Genomic DNA, 17,301 nt, shown 5'->3' with positions numbered 1-17,301 from the left:
AGGAAGATCTCCATCGAGACAGAGAGACTTTTAAAACTGAAGACAGATAAGGAAGACTTCTATAAACAAGTTATCAATGCTTTTGTTCAGAAGGAGCGGCGCATGGACTTCATTTATAAGTAAATGTAAGACCATAATAACGTTTTTTTAATTAAATGTGCTTTTTTGTGTGCTACAGTTTGTATGTGTATAGTTAAAGTTAAGTTAAAGTACCAATGATTGTCACACATACTAGGAGTGGTGAAATTTGTCCTCTGCATTTGACCCATCCCCTTGCTCACCCCCTGGGAGGTGAGGGGAGCAGTGGGCAGCAGCAGCGCCGCACCCGGGAATCATTTTTGGTGATTTAACCCCCAACTCCAACCCTTGATGCTGAGTGCCAAGCAGGGAAGAATGCTGGTATGAGCTTTTAAACATAAGCTGTTAACTGCAGCCAATCAAATGGTGAATAAGATACTCTTTAGGGTTCATATGTTTGTAAATCTGACTGTGATGAAGTCAGTGCCTCACCAGCCATAAATCTCACCGCACGTCACTGATATATATATATATATATATATATATATATATATATATATATATATATATATATATATATATATATATATATATATATATATATATATATATATATACATATATATACATATATATACATATATATACATACATACATACATACATACATACAAACATACATACATACATACATACATACATACATACATACATACATACATACATACATACATACATACATATATATATATATATATATATATATATATACAGTATATATATATATAATAAATCATAGAACTTTACTGCCCCCTGGTGTCTGTGTCATCATCTCCCTCTCAGTACATAACACCATCAAGATAAAAAAATAGTATCAAAATCAAATCACAGGATGTTATTAACGTACTTTGCTCATTTTCCTTGACAAGTGCACTAACGTGTTTTTTTTTTTTTTTTTTTACATATGTAGCATCATCTACAAAGATACAAAGAATTGCTATTGCGACATCTAGTGGACACATTTAGAACAGCAGTTTCTTTCATTCAAAAATTTCAGCTAATATTTATACTTAGCAAACTTATCCCGCAGGCCAGATAAAATCTGTTCGCAGGCCTGATCCGGCCCTCGGGCCGTACGTTTGACACCCCTGTTTTAGAGCAAGACTTATAGCTGGGCAGACATAAGGCACAGTATATCAATGCAATCTTCAAAAGGAAAAACGAGGAAATGCACACTTTAAAATGCACAAAACCCTTGTTGTAAAAGTTGAAAATGAAGGTTTTTTAAAGCGATAGAGAATGATTGTGTGTTTTTGGAACCATGCGGGGAACACATTTGCACTCTTGCAAAACAACTTGTTTAGATAACCCAGGCCCAAATATTCCAAATGTGGGGGTGTGTAGATAAAATAAAGAACCTTATATTCCCCTCCCCTCCACACACACCACTTGTGTAACAGCAGTGATTTGCACTGCCAAAGAGTTTTGTAATGCAGGAGGAGGAGACAAAGGGGGGTTTGGGGACGGGACTCTGCAGGATATAAGAAGACACAACAGGCTTTAACTCCTCACCTCTCCACAAGAAGAGCAGCTCACAACCCAGAAGACGCCATGGCAAACACACTCGTGAGGATGCTGGCCGCACTCATGTGCACACTGGCTGCTTTCGCCGACATTGTGCCCGTTCAGAATTTCGATCTGCAGAGGGTAAAGCAACAAATGACATGACTGTTTTTTTCTGTATTTGACATGCATTTACTCCTGACCTCAGATGGCAGGAAAGTGGTACCTGGTTGGCATTGCCACCAACGCCCCTTGGTTTGTCAATCAGAGGGCCAACATGAAGATGGTTACCGCCATGGTTGTGGCGACCGATGGAGGAGACTTGGACCTCACCTACTCCACCATCAAGTGAGTCCCTTATAGATAGAATCAAGGTTCCAGTAGAAGCAACACTGCATGCAGTGTGCAAGTATGGTGGCAAAAGTACTTCTTGGTGTGGTAAATGTTGACCGCCTTCTCAAGGGACGATGGCACGTGCTGGAGGATGACTCATCTGGCTCAAAAAACTGACACCCCTGGACGCTTCACCTTCCACAGCCAAGGTAAGTCGACATGACAGCAGGGTGAAACATTGACGACAACAATTTACCGACCAGGATTGTAAAAAATAAACAAATAATAATAACACTGTACTGATCTAACATATGAAATAAGCAATATTCTTCTCTTTAAAAAGTTGGGAAATGACAGGCTGGGTCGCTTTTTATTCCAGGTCTAAAGATTAAAATAGTGTTAAATGAAAAAATTAAAAAAAGTAATTTTTTGGTTTCTCACTTTGACATAAAAATATTAAAAGTCTAAGAAAAGAAGGTTTGTCTTATATATGGGCCGATGCTGTGATTATGTCAACTTTGCATTGCCCCCCAGCCCCCAACATATGGTTTTTAATTATTTCATTTTTGTATTAAATTTTAGTCATAATAACAACATATTTTATATTATTATTATAAACCGTATACTGAAGTTGTACTTTAATTTAGTTGTATTATTATTTCCTTAAATAACCCCAGGAACTTATCTGTTAGACCAAGGGTGTCAAACTCATTTTTAGCTTAGGGGCCATATGGAGTAAGAAAAAAACTACCGGCAGCGGTAAAGTTTGAATCCAGGGAAAGAAAGAAGAAAGTGAATGAATGTTTATAACCGAATACATTTACATATGCATAAATATGTGTTTTCTTTTGTATTATTATTTTGAATGAATGAAGTAACGTTTATGATAACCTTTTCCAAAACACAAATAGAATGTGATATATAAAAGGATAAGGTATACATTTATCATTTGTTTTCAAAACGCTTACAAAAAAGTGGGACCCCAAAAGTTTACTGTTGAACCCCATTTTTATGACTTGATGGGGCCCCATATTGGTGCGTGCAAAACAGCAGCAGGCGGCTGTGGCCTGCGGGCCGGTTCTAATACTATTATCCCAGAGGCCATTGATCATTCATTCACGGGCCGGATCTGCCCCACGGGCCTTGACTTTGACACACCTGTGTTAGACCAATTTACTAAAGTACTACAATCTATGTTAGCGGTATATTCATTAAAATGATGAAAATTAACATGCGGACTGAAACTCGACCACTGATGACACATTATGAGATAAAACAACTAGATATCAGGAAAAAAATACTAAAAACTAGTGAAATGATCTGTCCATGCAGCTATTTGATGTTACTTGATAAGACATCCTAAATTAAAACTTGTATATCAAGAAATAAGCAGGACTTTCAACATAGAAATACATATTACTATAATATAATATACAAGCTGGATAGTGTGTACCACGGGGCACTGAGATTCATCACCAACTGCGCTCCCCTTACTCACCATTGCTTATTATACTCAATGGTTAACTGGACATCTTTATGTGCTCGACGCCTCAATCATTGGTATGTGTTCATCTACAAAACCATTCTGGGTATCACTCCATCTTATCTATCTTGTCTTTTAACAAAGAAACAAGGAAGTCACAATATTCGTTCAATGAATGTTCTGCAATTTGTCGTCCCCAAAGTAGGAACTGAACTGGGCAAGAAAGCATTTAGGTTTTCAGCACCGAAGGCTTGGAATAACCTACAATCGAATATTAAACTTCAAACCCTTGTTACATTGAATGAGTTTAAAGCTTCTGTGAAAGGATTGCAGTCTACCTTGTCTGTATGCACATGTGTTATGTGAGCAAGTTTTAATGTTGTAAATGTGATGTTTTATGTGTTGTTTACTGTTTTTTAATGTAACCTTGCTGCTGCCCTCTTGGCCAGGTCTCCCTTGGAAAATAAATCTTTGATCTCAATGGGATATTACCTGGTTAAATAAAGGCTAAATAAAAATTAAAAAAAATTAAAAATGTATTCTGAAAACAAAAGCATTATTCAACTTGTAATTCCTAAATTAAGCATCCTCGGGATGTTGCAGGATATTTAAAAAATAATTTTAAGTAGGGAAAAGCAAATTATCTTATTTGAATAGTTATTTTCTCAATTGTAATGTTTTTGAACTATCCATCCATCCATTTTCTACCGCTTATTCCCTTCGGGGTCGCGGGGGATGCTGGAGCCTATCTCAGCTACAATCGGGCGGAAGGCGGGGTACACCCTGGACAAGTCGCCATTTCATCGCAGGGCGTTTTTGAACTAGAATAAACATAATATAATTTTTCATGCTAAAATTAAGATTATGCTGTAAAGTCAATGACTAAAAATAAGTGAATAGCTTTTAAACGAGGGAAATATCCAGGAATGATGAGGTGGCGACTTGTCCAGGGTGTACCCCACCTTCCGCCCGAATGCAGCTGAGATAGACTCCAGCACCCCCCGCGACCCCAAAAGGGACAAGCGGTAGAAAATGGATGGATGGATGGGACATTTTAAATCTTGGCAAGTGGCAAATTATTTGCAGTGACTGGGAAGTCCATATTTTGGAGAGAGTTTTAACTCAGTTCAACATATTTATGGACACTGCATGGATGTTCAATATTGCGTCTACTAAGTGAGATTGTATTTTTTTGTTTACAAGTTTGGAACAACGACAACGACATAAAGATCGTTGACATCATCTACGATGACTTCGCTCTGATCCACAACATCAAGACAAAGGACGACGTGTCCGAAGTTGTCGACGAGCTTTACAGTAAGTCACCTCGAAACCACGCAGGAATATGTAGGACGTAGGGTGAAGGATTTAAGATTTAGGGCGCAGACCGTAGGATGTAAGACGTGGGAGTGTAGAACTTTGGAATGTAGGATGTCGGACACAGGAATTTAGGATGTGAAGGACAAAAGACATAGGAGGTATATGTCGGATGTAGGATGCGAATGAACTTCAGATGCAGGAATGAAGGGAAAGGATGTAGGACACATGGTGTATCACATAGGTCGCAAGATGTATGACCTAAATTGTAGGACACATAATATATGACACAGGTTGTAGGATGTAGGACGTAGGATGTGAAACGTAAGATGTAGGATGTGTGAAGTAGGGTAAAGGACACAGGATGTAGGGTGTATGAAGTAGGATGTACAACGTGGACTGCAGGATGTGAAGGATGTAAGATGCAGAGATGTAGGAATGCAGGGTGTAGGACGTAGGACATAGGAACTAAGACGCAGGATATATGATGTGACGTAGGATGTAGGACATACGATATGACATGGATGTAAGATGTAAAATAGGGGTCCCCAAACTTTTGGACTCGGGGGCCGCATTGGGTTAAAAAAAAGTTGGCCGGGGGCCGGGATATATATATATATATATATATATATATATATATATATATATATATATATATATATATATATATATATATATATATATATATATATATATATATATATATATATATATATATATATATATATATATATATATATATATATATATATATATCCGAGCGCGATGATGTCACGTTAGCGATGGGAAAATGCATTTTTAGACAATATGATTCGCCTGAGCGGCTAGGAGACACTGATAGTAACAAGCGGTAGAAAATGGATTAGAAAGGACAGATTTTAAAAAATAATAAAAAAAGAAATTAAAAAAAAAAAAATTTAAACTTGGGACTTACCGCGGGCTGGATTTTGGACGCCGACGGGCCGGATCCGACCTAATGCAGGACACAGGATGTAAAACATAGGATGCAGGACACAGGATGTAAGACATAGGATGTAGGACATACAATTTTAAGGATGTAGGACATAAGATATAAGGTGGAATATGTCGAATGTAGGACTTAGGATGTGAAGGACATACTGTACAATGTAGGAATGCAGGACAAAGGATGTAGGACGCATGATGTATGACATAGGTAGTAGGATGTCGGACATAGGATATAAAACATATGAATGCAAGATGTAGGTAGTAAGGCATAGGACATAAGATTTGAAGGATGTAAGATGTAGGATGTGAAGGATGTAAGACGTAAAGACGTAGGACATAAGACATAACTTGTAGGAGGTAATATTCAATCTTTAGTGTTGAGCAAGTCAAGTGAACTTGATCATTTTCAGGTCGTTCTACTGATGTGAGTGCAGCTCATCAGCAGAAGTTCACAGACTTTTCTTCAGGAAATGGAGTCCTGCCTGAAAACATTGTAATTCTGCCCAAAGCTGGTATGGAAAACATAAAAAAAAACAAATTTTAATGTCTTTTCGTTACCTTATATTGACTGACTTCTTCTTCTTCTTCTTGTAGCTGAATGTGCTGAAGCCTGATCAAACTTCATCCATCTCGTTTTTTGACGACTTCCACCTGCTCGTGTTGCACCTGACACACAAACACTAACGACTTCATTCGACTGCAATATAACACAACACACTGCAGAGAAACAAAGAAATCTTTCAAAATTTTTTAAACGTAATTTCTGCAATAAAAAAAAAAAAAGAGCCGGTCTTTTTCTTCCCTTTCAATAGAAATTTGCATGAACAAATGCGTTTTGTTGAATATATATATATATATATATATATATATATATATATATATATATATATATATATATATATATATATATATATATATATATATATATATATATATATATATATATATATATATATATATATATATATATATATATATATATACAGTGGGGCAAAAAAGTATTTAGTCAGCCACCCATTGATTGTCAATGGGTGGCTGACTAAATACTTTTTTGCCCCACTATATATATATATATATATATATATATATATATATATATATACATATATATATATATATATATATATATATATATATATATATATACATATATATATATATATATATATATATATATATATATATATATATATACATATATATACATATATATATATGTGTATTCAAAGCTATTCATGAATTGAATTGTACATAAATAAAAACAGTATGAGTAATATCCAAATGTATACATTTTAAGATAATTTTAATCATTTAATGAGACTTATTGGTAATAAAGTAATAAACATTTTTGAGAGTCGGCCCAGACCCAAAAGGCGACCTCGCAAGAAGACAAAGGTGGATCCTGTGGACTTGACGCCACCTCAAAAGAATATAGACGTACAACAGGTGAGGTCATTGCCGATTGATGTTGGAAAAATGGCGTATTTTAGTAATGAGGTTTTCAAATGTGTGTTTATTAAAAAGCATAGGGTCTGACAAAAAAAGGACATCCTTGTGTAATCTGTGTCAATACGGGACATGGGGCAATGGAACATTTGAAAGATGAGTGTGGCACTCACCTGATAGAAAACTACGACTGATTTCTATCATCATTGAGTTCAGTTTAATGTTTTTTTTAAATTACATCTACCGTACATATATGGCCCTATTCGTCGCGGCTTACCTGACACATGAAACGTGACAAATTGGGGGGATGCACTATCCACTTTGGCCGCCAGACGTTAGTAGAGTGTTGAATATCTAATAGTGTTTTGGGGCAATTCCAACTTTGACCACCAAAGCGTCAGTTGCTATGTAGAGTGGTGCTTTCTATCATTTTAAATGGACTGCATTGCAAAATGATTAAATCTGACCGTAAGCTCACACAACCTTACTCCCTAGAGTAGGGAACTCCCTTCCCTACTGTATACCACAATTAACTAGAGTCTGTGCAATTCCGCTAGCCGTATGGGCAGGCTACAGATGGTGGAACTCAAATGCTTGAACGTCCAGGTTGAGTGGAGTGCGTGGATGGTAGAACATAGGGGTGTGGGAAAAAATCGATTCGAATTCGAATCGCGATTCTCACGTTGTGCGATTCAGAATTGATTCTCATTTTAAAAAAATCTATTTTTATTTATTTGTATTATTTATTAAAGACATTTTTTATTTTTTTTATTTTTTGTTTTTAATTAATCAATCCAACAAAACAATACACTGCAATACCATAACAATGCAATCCAATTCCAAAACCAAACCCGACCCAGCAACACTCAGAACTGCAATAAACAGAGCAATTGAGAGGACACACAAACACGACAGAACAAACCAAAAGTAGTGAAACAAAAATGAATATTATCAACAACAGTATCAATATTAGTTACAACTTCAACATAGCAGTGATTAAAAATTCCTCATTGACATTATCATTAGACATTTATAAAAATAAAAATAAAAGAACAATAGTGTCACAGTGGCTTACACTTGCATCGCATCTCATAAGCTTGACAACACACTGTGTCCAATATTTTCACAAAGATAAAATAAGTCATATTTTTGGTTCATTTAATAGTTAAAACAAATTTACATTATGGCAATCGGTTGACAAAACATTGTCCTTTACAATTATACAAGCTTTTTACAAAAATCTACTACTCTGCTTGCATGTCAGCTAGGGGTGTGGGAAAAAAATCGATTCGAATTAAAATCGGCATTCTCACGCTGTATGATTCAGTATCGATTCTCATTTTTCAAAAATCTATTTTCTTCCCCCGCTCCCGGCAATGTGTATGTGCCTTCTGGGCTACCGTAGATATTGCGCAATAAGCAGCGTGGCTACCTGGTGGCTAGCTAGTACTAAGGGGAGTGTACAGTGTAGTGTTGTTGTGTTGCCGCTAAAATGCAGGTAAAAGAAAAAGACACAGAGCAGCCTAAAGAAATACAACCGCCTCCGCGGCCTTTGAAAGCAAACGTTTGGAGACACTTTGGATTTTACCGTGGCAAGAATAAAAAAGGGCAAACATGACTCATGCAATTTGCAGACTTTGCAACACTAAAGTTAAGTATTTTGGGAATACTTCAAATCCCCGCGCTCACTTGGACAGACACCACCCAGAATTATCAGAGGAAAAGGATCCTCCACTACCACTGGCAGCTGATCAACACACACTTCGCCAGTTTACAAAATTACCACCCAGTTCTGAATGGGTAAAGAAGATAACCAGATCCATCGCTTGTTTCATTGCAAAAGACCTGCGACCATACAGCACTGTGGAGAGAGAAGGCTTCAGGTTCATGATCAAAACGCTCAACCTCACAGCCCAGAAGGCTCTGAAGCTTGGTACTGTGTCACGGGTGCTGTAGGGAGGATCAGGCGAATCACCGGATACTTCCACAGGAGCGCCATTGCGCGTGAGGCCCTGAAAGCGAGTCAGACTGAGAAAGGGATCACGGATCACAAGTTGATAACCGACGTTACAACCAGGTGGAACAGCGCACACGATATGGTTGAACGGTTTCTGGAGCAGCTGCCTGCTATATGTGCCGCTCTCGTCTTTCCTGGGGTGCGAAAAAATAATACTGCTGACACCTCCACGCTAAGTGATGCAGAAATCAAGTATGCTGAAGACATAGCTATGACACTCAGGCCATTGAAAGATGCCACCAAGATCATGTCAGAGGATTCGTCACCCACACTGTCAGTCATAGCTCCATTGAATGCCCAGCTTCTTCATGACACAGAGGGGGACTTGGCTGACCCCCCACTTGTCCGAGACATCAAACGGGCGGTACATGACGACCTAGCAACAAGATACAGCAGTGAGAAGACTCAAAACCTTCTCCACATTGCCTCTGCACTCGACCCCAGGTTTAAAGCACTGCCTTTCCTTGCTGGAGATGAGCAGCTGGACAACATCCATGCCAGACTGATAACAGAATCTGCAGCGCTCGAGGTAAAATTAAAATAAACCTACTATATATTATTACACATTTTTAAAACACACCTGTGTGTACTATGTGTTCTATATCTGTTGAAACTACACTGTATAATGTGATGTCATGCCTGCCTATTATTACCTACCTATAATCTTCTTATGGACATTTGTTTACAAAAATAAAACATATTTTTCCTGCAGGACCAGGTGAGGCCAGGAGAGGCTGACAGCAGTCCTGTGGAGCCAGAGTCAGGCCAAGAAGAAGGCCCTGCCCCAAAAAGAAGAACAACATCTGTCGCAATGGTGAATCTGCTGGGGAAGACATTCACTGAGGTCAGAGTTGCTCCCAAATCAGCCAGTACCAGAGCTGAGGAGGAGCTGAAGAAGTATTTAGCAGAACCTGCACTCTCTCTCACAGAAGACCCCCTTGACTGGTGGAAGTTCAAAGAGAGAGATTGTCCTCTACTAGCCAAATTAGCTAAACAGTTTCTATGTATCCCAGGTACAAGTGTTGCGGCAGAGAGAGTATTCTCCACTGCTGGAGATGTAGTGACAGCGCAGCGGAGCTGTCTATCTCCACAACATGTTGATCAGTTTATTTTCCTGCAAAAGAACCTACAGATTAGTGATTGCTGAATGATGGATAATAATCCTTCTATCCTACACTGACAAAGTTGTGTCAAGCACTTTTGTGATTTGTTGTTAAGAAAAAAAGAGAAATAACAGTATTTGTTTAATTTTATTTTTGGTTCTCAGAAGTTCTCAGAAATATAAAGGCAGCTAGCCTAAGCCTACCAATTTTATTTATGTTACAGACCTTTTATTACTGCTTTTGTGTTTTGTTAAGAAAAATAGAGACATAACTAACTAGTATTTGTGTAATTTTATTTGTGTAAGTGGCATGTTCTCAAAAATATAAAGGCAGCTAGCCTAAGTTCATTTGATTTATGAATCATTTATTTTGTTGTTTTACACAAAGAACTAGTTCATAATGAACAGTTACAGTATTTTTGTATAATTTATGGTAATGTTTGGCAAGTTCTGGCACAGACTGGCAGCTAGCCTAGCCTACCAATTGTATTCTATTGATGTTACAGTCACAGGAGTTGTATTACTGTATTTGATTGTTCTGGCAACTGAGTGAGTAGTAACTGAGTGTCATATTCAGTCAGATGTTAACACGTTTTGTTCTAGTTAAAATGTGTGCAAGCATGAATAAATCAGACAACATATTGTCTTGGATTTACATTTGTGTGTTTACATTATTGCAATCAGTTGATAAAACATTGTCCTTTACAATTATAAAAGCTTTTTACAAAAATCTACTACTCTGCTTGCATGTCAGCAGACTGGGGTAGATCCTGCTGAAATCCTACGTATTGAATAAATCAGAGGTGTGGACTCGAGTCACATGACTTGGACTCGAGTCATGAATTTGAGGACTTTAGACTCGACTTGACAAAATGTAAAGAGACTTGCAACTCGACTTAGACTTTAACATCAATGACTTGTGACTTCACTTGGACTTGAGCCTTTTGACTTGACATGACTTGCTACTTTCCCCAAAACCCAAAGCTTAAAAAGTTATTTGGGAGCGCTCCGTATCTTTCATTTTGTACGTGTCTGTCTGTCTATCAGCGTGTGTGCTGCTTGTCAGCGTGTGTGCTCTCAGTACAACAGCCAATCAAATTAGATCTACGTTGTTTTCATCACACAGCATTCATCCAATCCAATTGCAGGACAACCAATGAACAAGAGTTGTCAAACAACGCGCCAGTGAGAAACAATTATGCCAAAGTTGGTTTCGTTCGGGTATAAAAACTACGACTTGGTCAACAAAAAACGAATTGCCGTATGCAAATCACGCTGTTCGAATATTACAGACGGAGACGCAACAACTTCCAACTTCGTTCGACATTTGAAGTTGCGCAAAGAAGGGTAAGTGTTGAATGTAAGATAACGTTTATTGGCTAAGTAACGTGACTTTTATTTGCTGTGTAATTAAATCAGTGAGGCTGCAAACTCACTGCTAACGTTATAACCATAGACATCTTATAAGTGTACGCAGCATCGAGCGCTACTGCCTACTGGCGCAGACGAGACGCGGGGCTGCCATCTTGGAGTGGTGATACGCTCCACTCAGTGCAATTCATTTGGCAGGAGCAATGAACTGTCAGCGCATTTAATTCATCTTACCTCACTGAATACCACTGATTTACACGTTTTTTTGTCATACGTGTAGCTATGATAAAGGACACATGTTTTGGCGTGTTTTATTATTCATAGTTTGCTTAACAGTAATATAATATTCTTATACGCTATAAGTGACCAGATGTCCGAGATCAAAACTGGGAATATAATCCCAGAGAAGGGGGAAAAAACGGTCAGCTATTTTTAAATTGAAGAAACAATATGATTAGGTTATATATACATGCATATATCCTACATAAACAATGTATGAATACATTAGATATCTATAAATTTTAGGGACCTATAGACTGTAACTCTGTTGCTGCAGCAGCAGAGAGTTTATTCTGTCTTGACACTTTGTATTGATAGTTTGTATTACATTCTTCCCTTAAATGATAATGTTTACAGTGATTTTTATGTATGTATTTTTTATGTATGTCGCTTTGGATAAAAGCGTCTGCCAAATACTTAAACATAAATAAACACCTGAAAGTCTTTATATCAGCTAAAACCACCAATCTGTTTCACTGGATTCAGAATAAAACCAAATTCTGTCTTACCCAACAATGTTAGTATTTGAATATTGTTACTTGAAGACTTATTCCTGGTTACAATTATACTGTTAAGAAAGTATTGTCTTATATTTTGCCTAAAATGAGAATGCTTCATAATCAGTGGCGGCTGGTGAATTTTGTTTTAGGTGGGGCTGAAAGTTTGTAAACCAAACCCCTGTAGGGGGGTCATCTTCCCCTAGAAGATTTATTTGGGATTTTCACATACAAATTTTGAAGATCTTTGCTCCTTCTCAACTCTGTGGTAATATTATTTTCATAAAATACAAACAATAGTACGTTAATGTTAAATCTTACTTGTGAAAAGTAATCCCCCGATTCCTATTTTCAACAGTCCGCTCATTTGAGTAGGAAAACGCTGAACACCAGCCCGGCATCTTTGTTTTCTACCTGTCAACTGTCAGTTTAGGCTGTTCGCCGGCTCCTCATCACCACTTCAAGATGGCGGCCAAATTGCCAATGATACGTCTAGTTATAAGATGTCTATGGTTATAACGTCATTGCCAACACGGCAATATGTTGCGTCCACTGCAGTTCGCTACCTTATTCATACTTTTTCTCAAGTGATTTTTTTAAGCAGGGTTGCATGAGGTACCTACACTTAACGTTACGTTAGTCAATGTATCACACACAGTAACGTAACGTTAGACGGCGGTCAGCAGCACCGCATATTTTAGCCACCTACAAAAAGACAAACATAGTAAAATAAAGGTCAGTTAAAATGTATACTATATTAAAAATATGTGTACATATTGCATATGGCCCTGACATCTAAAAAGTACAACTCTGTTCATTGTTTTGTTCATGTATTTGTTATGTTTTTCATGTGTACGCACACATAAACACACATACAGTATGAGATGAGATCAATGAGATAAGGTAAGAACAGGATAGAAACTGCTGTGGGACTAGTTACAATGCAATATGCCATGGAAATACAATGTTAAAGGCCTACTGAAATGATTTTTTTTTAATTTAAACGGGGATAGCAGATCCATTCTATGTGTCATACTTGATCATTTCGCGATATTGCCATATTTTTGCTGAAAGGATTTAGTATAGAACAACGACGATAAAGTTCGCAACTTTTGGTCGCTGATAAAAAAAGCCTTGCCTATACCGGAAGTAGCGTGACATCACAGGAGGAAGGATTCCTCACAATTCCCCGTTGTTTACAATGGAGCGAGAGAGATTCGGACCGAGAAAGCGACGATTACCCCATTAATTTGAGCGAGGATGAAAGATTTGTGGATGAGGAACGTTAGAGTGAAGGACTAGAGAGGCAGTGCAGGGTGTATCTTTTTTCGCTCTGACCGTAACTTAGGTACAAGGTCTCATTGGATTCCACACACTCTCCTTTTTCTATTGTGGATCACGGATTTGTATTTTAAACCACCTCGGATACTATATCCTCTTGAAAATGAGAGTCGAGAACGCGAAATGGACATTCACAGTGACTTTTATCTCCACGACAATACATCGTTGACGCACTTTAGCTACGGACCTAACGTGATAGCATCGGGCTCAAATGCAGATAGAAACAACATTTTTAAAAAACCCTGACTGGAAGGATAGACAGAAGATCAACAATACTATTAAACCATGAACATGTAAATACACGGTTAATAATTTCCAGCTTGGCGAAGCTTAACAATTGAAGCTAACTACAGAGCGGCGGCGGCAGCGGGCGTTGTAGCTTTCGACGACACCCCGGCCGCCATCGGAGTCGGCAAGAAACATATATTTCCCCAAAGTTACGTACGTGACATGCACATAGCGACACGCACGTACGGGCAAGCGATCAAATGTTTGGAAGCCAAAGCTGTACTCACGGTAGTGCGTCTTGTATCCAGCTCAAACACAACACAACCTCCTGATTGTGTTGCTGTAGTCCGCTGCTAATACACCGATCGCACCTACAACTTTCTTATTTGCAGTCTCCATTGTCCATTAAACAAATTGCAAAAGATTCACCAACAAGTCCAGAATACTGTGGAATTGTTCGATGAAAACAGAGCAGTTTGTATGGTGACACATTGGGTACGAATACTTCCGTTGCCGTCGTGACGTCACGCGCATACGTCATCATACATAGACGTTTCCAACCGGAACTTTAGCAGGAAATTTAAAATTGCACTTTATAAGTTAACCCGGCCGTATCGGCATGTGTTGCAATGTTAAGATTTCATCATTGATATATAAACTATCAGACTGTGTGGTTTGTAGTAGTGGGTTTCAGTAGGCCTTTAACACTTTTGTACAAATAAGTACAGTTGCACTTGTTTTTTCAAATGGGTTTATTCTGTAAAGGAATTAGTTAAATGTAGGGATGATGTTTGATAAGAAATTATCGAGTTCGAGCCTATTATCGAATCCTCTTATCGAACCGATTCCTTATCGATTCTCTTATCGAGTCCAGATAGGTTGTTGTATATGGAAAAAAACACACAATATTTGGTTTAACAAAAGCTCACTTTTATTATATAAGAAAAAAATAAAATCTAATAAATTAATAAATATTGACTGTTGTTACCTAAAGTATATTAAGTGGGATTTTTCAGAGAAAACAAATATATACAGTAACACAAAAACAACCTGTCTCTGTGATCACTATAGGTGTATAAATAATAATATAGTGTTAAATAAAATCAGTCCCTTGGGCACAAAACTGAAAATAATACAGCTCTCCACAAAGTGCACTTCTGCTGCTATTTGACATAACTGTTTATGATGCTTTGACATTTTTGCACTTTATTTCTTTATTGAAAGAAAATTCTATGAGGAGAAAAGTTGTTTGCAAATGTGGTTACAATGCTAAAAAATGAAAAGTTAAAGCTAAAAAAAGAAATACACTTTATTGAGTTAACATTATTTCTTTATAGGGGGAAAGATTTGATTTTATGAGCTAGGAATATAACAACTACACTACCCAGCATGCAACGGGAGTGACGAGCATGCGCGGTAGCCCCAAAAAGTGTTGCATGTCGTCTCACTCGGCAGCTAAGACGTCAAGAACTCAGCCAACACGCCTCGTCTGCATTATTTATAATTAGACAGACAACACATATACAGTGTGATTTTGTTTTGTTTACAAGGAAAGAAAAGCAAAAGTTAAAAAAGGGAGATGTCATATATGTATGTGCTGCGGTTGCTATAAGAACGTTGCGACAGCTGCCGTAAAGGAGGTGCGTTGCTAGCCTGGTTGCTATGTTTCCGGTTGGTCGTAAAAGTGTTGGTCATGTGTTTGTACCCTGCTCAAATCTCTCAGTAAAGTTATTCATTGGATTATACCTTTTGTTTTGAACTTTATTACACCTTGGAGCGCTTTTTCCGGCCCCTGCTTTCCCTATCTGCGCCTAATGACTGAGCTATGTGACGTAATTTATTGTGATTTCTCACGGAGCATTTCTGGTCGGGACGGGATTCCAGGGATTCGAATAAAGAACCAACTCTTTTTCTTTACTATAGTGGTCTCGATAACGGGTACCGGTTATCAAAAAGGGATACGCGGTTCTTTTCTTATCGAACAACCGGGAAAACCGGTTTCGAGTATCATCCCTAGTTAAATGTTTAAAATAACTGGTTAATAGTGCTATTATGAAGTGCAATGTCACCACTATTTTTTTCCCTGCAATTTCAAATGCACTTGTTTTAATAAATAAATACAGCGTTTTAAAAGCGTACAAGTCTGTGTAAATATATTAGTCTGTGGTTAAAAGGACTTGAAAGGACTCGAAACTCAAAATGCAGGACTTGGGACTTGACTTGAGACTTTCCAGTCTTGACTTTGGACTTGACTCGGGACTTGCCTGTCTTGACTCGGGACTTGAGGGCAAAGACTTGAGACTTACTTGTGACTTGCAAAGCAAAGACTTGGTCCCACCTCTGGAATAAATAGAGAATCGTTTTGAATCGGGAATTTTTTTAAATTTTTTAATTTATTTATTTTTTTCGTTTTTTGAATCGAGAATCAATTTGAATTGAAAAAAAAAATCGATTTTGAATCGATTCGTGGGACACCCAAAGATTCACAGCCCTAGTAACGGTTTGAATCCCTTGACAAAAGTAAAAGTTTGTATTTTGCCCATTCATTTTCAATGGGGAGAAATTCCTTGTAATTCCGATTAATCCGGGAAGTTTTGGAATCGCCATACATGCTGGCTTGAACGTCCAGGGTGAGTGGAGTGTGTGAATGGTGGAACGGTTTGAATCAGGGGAGAGATGTGGGAATTGTGCAAGTTTGACATTTGGCCTATTCATTTTCAAAAGGGAAATGTGTCCTAACAAAATGGGTAAACTGGGAGTTTTGGGGAAGAAAACACATAGTTACTACGGTGTACTGGCTGAGCTGAAGAACGTAAAGGGTTCCAATCGGATGAAAACTGGGGGAGCAGAAAGCCATCAAAAAGGGAAGAATTACCTGGAAAACTTGGAATTATGTGCAATCTGTGCGTTTTGCTAACATACTGGCTGGGGCGCTGTAAGGCGTCAAAAAAATAAAAATAATAATAAATTTATGAATTTTTGGTGTAGAATATGTGTGTGAGTGCACTGGTATTTACACATTTATACATCAAATACATCAGATCAGAACGGACTTGGTCCGCAGACCACCTATTGAGAACCACTCCTATAATTCCTAAAAACTAAACAATGATCGATTAGTAATAGAACAAGTACAAAATATAATAATACATATACATTCAAAATGATCAAATCGAAATAGTATTACCATGAACGTTATCAATCGTATTTTTTGTCTGTTAAAGATGACAGGAACATGGTATCTATATTTTGAAATATTTTTTTTGTCATAAAAAAATACAATCATGTGTGCTTACGGACTGTATCCCTGCAGACTGTATTGATCTATATTGATATATAA

At 37.7% G+C, this 17,301-nt stretch overlaps 2 protein-coding genes across 2 annotated transcripts; both read left to right on the top strand.

Annotated features, from left to right (window-relative positions):
- Positions 1-1,564: 1,564 nt before the first annotated feature.
- Positions 1,565-6,476, top strand: LOC133630000 (lipocalin-like). The gene is made up of 6 exons (XM_062021195.1): positions 1,565-1,725; positions 1,790-1,929; positions 2,044-2,123; positions 4,601-4,714; positions 6,091-6,192; positions 6,275-6,476. Exons 1-6 carry the CDS (start codon positions 1,630-1,632, stop codon positions 6,292-6,294), a joined length of 552 nt encoding a protein of 183 aa, XP_061877179.1. The 5' UTR covers positions 1,565-1,629; the 3' UTR covers positions 6,295-6,476.
- Positions 6,477-6,877: 401 nt separating this feature from the next.
- On the top strand, positions 6,878-10,874 carry LOC133630434 (E3 SUMO-protein ligase ZBED1-like). Its single transcript, XM_062022021.1, has 2 exons — positions 6,878-9,672; positions 9,856-10,874. Exons 1-2 carry the CDS (start codon positions 8,923-8,925, stop codon positions 10,288-10,290), a joined length of 1,185 nt encoding a protein of 394 aa, XP_061878005.1. The 5' UTR covers positions 6,878-8,922; the 3' UTR covers positions 10,291-10,874.
- The last annotated feature ends 6,427 nt before the right edge of the window (positions 10,875-17,301 follow it).

Source organism: Entelurus aequoreus, linkage group LG15 (assembly GCF_033978785.1).
Source record: "Entelurus aequoreus isolate RoL-2023_Sb linkage group LG15, RoL_Eaeq_v1.1, whole genome shotgun sequence".
In the NCBI taxonomy this organism is placed as follows: Eukaryota; Metazoa; Chordata; class Actinopteri; order Syngnathiformes; family Syngnathidae; genus Entelurus; species Entelurus aequoreus.
This window is presented reverse-complemented; position numbering and strand designations above follow the sequence as displayed.

What these genes read in the sequence shown, in the direction of transcription:
- LOC133630000 (XM_062021195.1), top strand. Translation starts at nt 1,630, where the DNA reads ATGGCAAACACACTCGTGAGGATGCTGGCCGCACTCATGTGCACACTG. An exon ending in CTCACCTACTCCACCATCAA is followed by an intron (nt 1,930 to 2,043) that starts GTGAGTCCCTTA and finishes CGCCTTCTCAAG; the next exon opens with GGACGATGGCACGTGCTGGA. An exon ending in CTTCACCTTCCACAGCCAAG is followed by an intron (nt 2,124 to 4,600) that starts GTAAGTCGACAT and finishes TTTGTTTACAAG; the next exon opens with TTTGGAACAACGACAACGAC.
- LOC133630434 (XM_062022021.1), top strand. Translation starts at nt 8,923, where the DNA reads ATGGGTAAAGAAGATAACCAGATCCATCGCTTGTTTCATTGCAAAAGA. An exon ending in CAGAATCTGCAGCGCTCGAG is followed by an intron (nt 9,673 to 9,855) that starts GTAAAATTAAAA and finishes TTTTTCCTGCAG; the next exon opens with GACCAGGTGAGGCCAGGAGA.